At 49.2% G+C, this 5000-nt stretch overlaps 1 protein-coding gene across 1 annotated transcript in view; it reads right to left on the bottom strand.

Annotated features, from left to right (window-relative positions):
• Positions 1 to 1096: 1096 nt before the first annotated feature.
• LOC115005639 (nuclear receptor subfamily 4 group A member 1-like) overlaps positions 1097 to 5000 on the bottom strand; it is a 4895-nt gene continuing 991 nt past the window's right edge. Inside the window, exons 2-3 of the mRNA XM_029427562.1 lie at positions 1771 to 2472; positions 1097 to 1232 (exon numbers count right to left, since the gene is read on the bottom strand). Coding sequence (XP_029283422.1) covers positions 1097 to 1232; positions 1771 to 2462 — 828 coding nt within the window. The 5' untranslated portion in view covers positions 2463 to 2472. The remainder of the gene's footprint in view (positions 1233 to 1770; positions 2473 to 5000) is intronic.

Raw genomic sequence — 5000 nt, 5'->3', positions numbered from 1 at the left:
AGCAGGGAAACCTCGGGGGGGGTATACGGGCATATTGTGACGCCCCTCATGTAAAGTGTCTGGAGTTCCCCACAAACCTCCACACAAACACGCTTCTCTACATGTGGAGCGGAGACGAGTGCACAGCACGAAGTCTGGACGGATTAATAACCTCAGAACTCAGATCTCTTTTATATCCTGTTAAAGTGACAGAAGACGTTTAAACACTCAGATTCATCTGTAATAAAACTCAACTCTCATGTTGAAGGTGGGAAATACAAAGTACACGTGCTGCGTGTACACCCTTCATCGTAGATCAAGAACACGAACCACACGGCCGCCATGAAGTCATTCACATTTATGGCACCAACAGTTTACAGACGTGCAGCTTGTAACAGACCGGAGATCTTCGGAGATCTTCAGGAGATCTTCCAGAGATCTTACCGGAGATCTTCAGAGATCACCAGAGATCTTCAGAGATCACCGGAGATCTACAGAGATCTTCCAGAGATCTTCAGAGATCACCGGAGATCACCAGAGATCTTCAGAGATCACCGGAGATCACCGGAGATCTTCAGAGATCACCGGAGATCACCAGGAGATCTTCAGAGATCACCGGAGATCTACCAGAGATCATCAGAGATCACCGGAGATCTCACCGGAGATCTACCGGAGATCACCAGAGATTCACCGGAGATCACCGGAGATCTTCAGAGATCACCAGAGATCACCGGAGATCTTCAGAGATCACCGGAGATCACCAGAGATCTTCAGAGATCACCGGAGATCTCAGAGATCACCGGAGATCTTCAGAGATCACCGGAGATCTTCAGAGATCACCAGAGATCACCGGAGATCTTCAGAGATCACCGGAGATCGCCAGAGATCTTCAGAGATCACCAGAGATCATCGTCACGTAAAGCCGTGCAGATTCTTTCTTGAAGCCAAAGTGTCGACGAACATCAGGCGAGTAAAAAAACTACGTTGATAGAACAGCAGCAGTGCGCTCGCTGTCAGCGCTCTGCAGCATATATTACTCCAGTCTGTACAGACTCCTCCACCTCTAAACATTAAAGAGTTCAGCAGAAACAGTGTCGTGGTAGAATCCAGAGTTCAGTTAGTACTTGTTGATCCCAAATATCCGTACTCCGTGAAACAGAGGCAGCTTCGGGAGCAGGACGCTCAGCAGGGAGCTCGTGTTGATCAGGAAATGCGTGGCGTCGTATTTTGTGTAGAAACTGGCGAGAATGTACCTGCGGAGACGAGAGACAACACGTTTCATTCTGCACGATGAAGGTCGAGAGAGGTTAGTGTCTGACAGTTTCAGCAGGAAGAATAAAGAATAAGTATAAGTAAAGTATTGTTCATATTTTAAATCTTTACTTTGTGTCCGAATCCTCGAGCGTTAAAAAACGTGCAAAACCAGTTTTTCTTAAAAGTTGAACCCTGCAGAGTTTACATTCACGTTTAGAGAGAAGTCTTCTTCTTCTCCAGTATCAGGGAGTCATCGTCTGCACAAACCAGCGTGTTGAAGGTTCCCCCTGAACTACTCGCCGCTAACGTAATTATTTTTGCATTCAAAGTTTCTATTGAAGGTTTTTAAAATGCAGCTTTGAATGTTTGTAAAGAATCTGCAACAAAACCCTCAATTTAAATGTTTTTTATAATTAATCTGTTAAATTAATATATTTTTTATTATTTAATCACTTTCTTTAGTGAATATAACTCGACCATCGTAAACAGCAACACATGTTGACTTTAAACTCTGCACTTATTGAAATGTTTGGAAACAATCCGACCTTGTCCCCACAAACCGCGCAGCAGCCCTCGTTTCCAGCGGGACTCTTTAACTTGGGTGATAAGCTCCCATCCAGCGGCTCGGTGCTGTCGAGGCTCCGCACCTGCTCCATCCCCAGGGCGGGGAAGGTCAGTGCAGACGGGTGAGGGTGAGAGAAAGGATCCTGACCCAAATGAGGAATATCTTCCACCGAGCCAAAAGTGAAGAAAGACGCCTCCTGTGGTGTTGAGGTGTCCTCTGCCACCCAGTATCCCGGGCTGGACGAGTACGGCCCGAAGGCTGAATCCCAGTTGGACGTATGCTGACTCTGGAACCGGGGGGTTGACGGAGACGAGGTCGACGCGGGGCTGCCAAAATAATCTGACCCACCAGGGGACGCAGCCTCGTCGGGGTAGCTCAGCGTGAAGGCTCCGGGGTAGCAGCCGTAAACCTGGAGGTCATCCAGCTTGAAGGGGGTCTCCTGGCCCGACGACGGGGGGGCGTGGGCCGGGGCTGCGGTGAACTGACATGAATAAGCATCAAAGTTGGTGTCCACCAGGGAGCTGATGCTGGGCAGGGAGGGAGCAGAGAACTGGCCGCTCATATCCACAGCCAGCTTAGAGATAAAGTCTGAGGTCTGAAGCTCCGAGCTGCCGAGGCTGTTCTCATACAGCTGAGATCCATGCTGGGGGTGAATGCAAGTCATGGCTGCAAGACTGAAAAACACAAAATCAGAACCGTGAGAGCCGAACACAACATCTTTAACACACAAGTACAGGTCAGTGGACCTGCAGGGGCCACGGGGCAGAACTATTTTACTCTCTCTGTGATACAGTGATACTGTAGGGGTCTGTACTGTAGGAGCCTGTACTGTAGGGGTCTGTACTGTAGGAGCCTGTACTGTAGGGGTCTGTACTGTAGGAGCCTGTACTGTAGGGGTCTGTACTGTAGGAGTCTGTACTGTAGGAGTCTGTACTGTAGGGGTCTGTACTGTAGGAGCCTGTACTGTAGGGGTCTGTACTGTAGGAGCCTGTACTGTAGGGGTCTGTACTGTAGGAGCCTGTACTGTAGGGGTCTGTACTGTAGGAGCCTGTACTGTAGGAGCCTGTACTGTAGGGGTCTGTACTGTAGGAGCCTGTACTGTAGGGGTCTGTACTGTAGGGGTCTGTACTGTAGGGGTCTGTACTGTAGGAGCCTGTACTGTAGGAGTCTGTACTGTAGGGGTCTGTACTGTAGGAGCCTGTACTGTAGGAGCCTGTACTGTAGGAGTCTGTACTGTAGGGGTCTGTACTGTAGGAGTCTGTACTGTAGGAGCCTGTACTGTAGGAGTCTGTACTCTAGGGGTCTGTACTGTAGGAGTCTGTATTGTAGGTGTCTGTACTGTATGAGCCTGTACTGTAGGAGCCTGTACTGTAGGGGTCTGTACTGTAGGGGTCTGTACTGTAGGAGTCTGTATTGTAGGTGTCTGTACTGTAGGAGTCTGTATTGCAGGGGTCTGTATTGCAGGAGTCTGTATTGTAGGGGTCTGTACTGTAGGTGTCTGTACTGTAGGAGCCTGTACTGTAGGGGTCTGTACTGTAGGGGTCTGTACTGTAGGAGTCTGTATTGTAGGTGTCTGTACTGTAGGAGTCTGTACTGTAGGAGTCTGTATTGTAGGAGCCTGTACTGTAGGAGTCTGTACTGTAGGAGTCTGTACTGTAGGAGCCTGTACTGTAGGAGTCTGTACTGTAGGAGTCTGTACTGTAGGAGTCTGTATTGTAGGAGCCTGTACTGTAGGGGTCTGTACTGTAGGAGTCTGTACTGTAGGAGTCTGTACTGTAGGGGTCTGTACTGTAGGAGTCTGTACTGTAGGTGTCTGTACTGTAGGGGTCTGTACTGTAGGGGTCTGTACTGTAGGAGCCTGTACTGTAGGAGCCTGTACTGTAGGGGTCTGTACTGTACGGGTCTGTACTGTACGGGTCTGTACTGTAGGGGTCTGTACTGTAGGGGTCTGTACTGTACGGGTCTGTACTGTAGGGGCCTGTACTGTACGGGTCTGTACTGTAGGGGCCTGTACTGTAGGAGTCTGTACTGTAGGAGCCTGTACTGTAGGAGCCTGTACTGTAGGGGTCTGTACTGTAGGGGCCTGTACTGTACGGGTCTGTACTGTACGGGTCTGTACTGTAGGGGTCTGTACTGTAGGGGTCTGTACTGTAGGAGTCTGTACTGTAGGAGTCTGTACTGTAGGTGTCTGTACTGTAGGAGTCTGTACTGTAGGAGTCTGTACTGTACGGGTCTGTACTGTAGGAGTCTGTACTGTAGGAGTCTGTACTGTAGGAGCCTGTACTGTAGGAGCCTGTACTGTAGGGGTCTGTACTGTAGGGGCCTGTACTGTACGGGTCTGTACTGTAGGGGTCTGTACTGTACGGGTCTGTACTGTACGGGTCTGTACTGTAGGGGTCTGTACTGTAGGGGTCTGTACTGTAGGAGCCTGTACTGTAGGAGCCTGTACTGTAGGGGCCTGTACTGTACGGGTCTGTACTGTACGGGTCTGTACTGTAGGGGTCTGTACTGTACGGGTCTGTACTGTAGGGGTCTGTACTGTAGGGGTCTGTACTGTAGGAGTCTGTACTGTAGGTGTCTGTACTGTAGGTGTCTGTACTGTAGGAGTCTGTACTGTACGGGTCTGTACTGTAGGAGTCTGTACTGTAGGAGTCTGTACTGTAGGAGCCTGTACTGTAGGGGCCTGTACTGTAGGGGCCTGTACTGTACGGGTCTGTACTGTAGGGGTCTGTACTGTACGGGTCTGTACTGTACGGGTCTGTACTGTAGGGGTCTGTACTTGTAGGGGTCTGTACTGTAGGAGCCTGTACTGTAGGAGCCTGTACTGTAGGGGCCTGTACTGTACGGGTCTGTACTGTACGGGTCTGTACTGTAGGGGTCTGTACTGTAGGGGTCTGTACTGTACGGCCCTGCTGCAGGAGCCCAGTTTCATTTTATGAGTAACCCTAAAGGCTCTGCTCTGCATATAGCAACAGTCATAAATCATTGTGTCAAATATTACTATGTAGTAAATATGGTCAGCTGCATATACAACAGGGGGGGTTGACTTTGAGACAGGAGCTCAATGCCAACACTTAAGGCACATGTTATACATGTGCATACATTGATACCACACTATTTATATAGAACATACTGTACACATCAAATGTATTCTGTACTTCTGCTTCGATGCTAAACTGTATTTTTTTGTCTCAGTTCAATG

This window comes from Cottoperca gobio, unplaced genomic scaffold (genome assembly GCF_900634415.1).
Source record: "Cottoperca gobio unplaced genomic scaffold, fCotGob3.1 fCotGob3_333arrow_ctg1, whole genome shotgun sequence".
Taxonomy (NCBI): domain Eukaryota; kingdom Metazoa; phylum Chordata; class Actinopteri; order Perciformes; family Bovichtidae; genus Cottoperca; species Cottoperca gobio.
The sequence above is the reverse complement of the archived record's forward strand: the minus strand, read 5'-3'. Positions and strand labels throughout refer to the sequence as shown.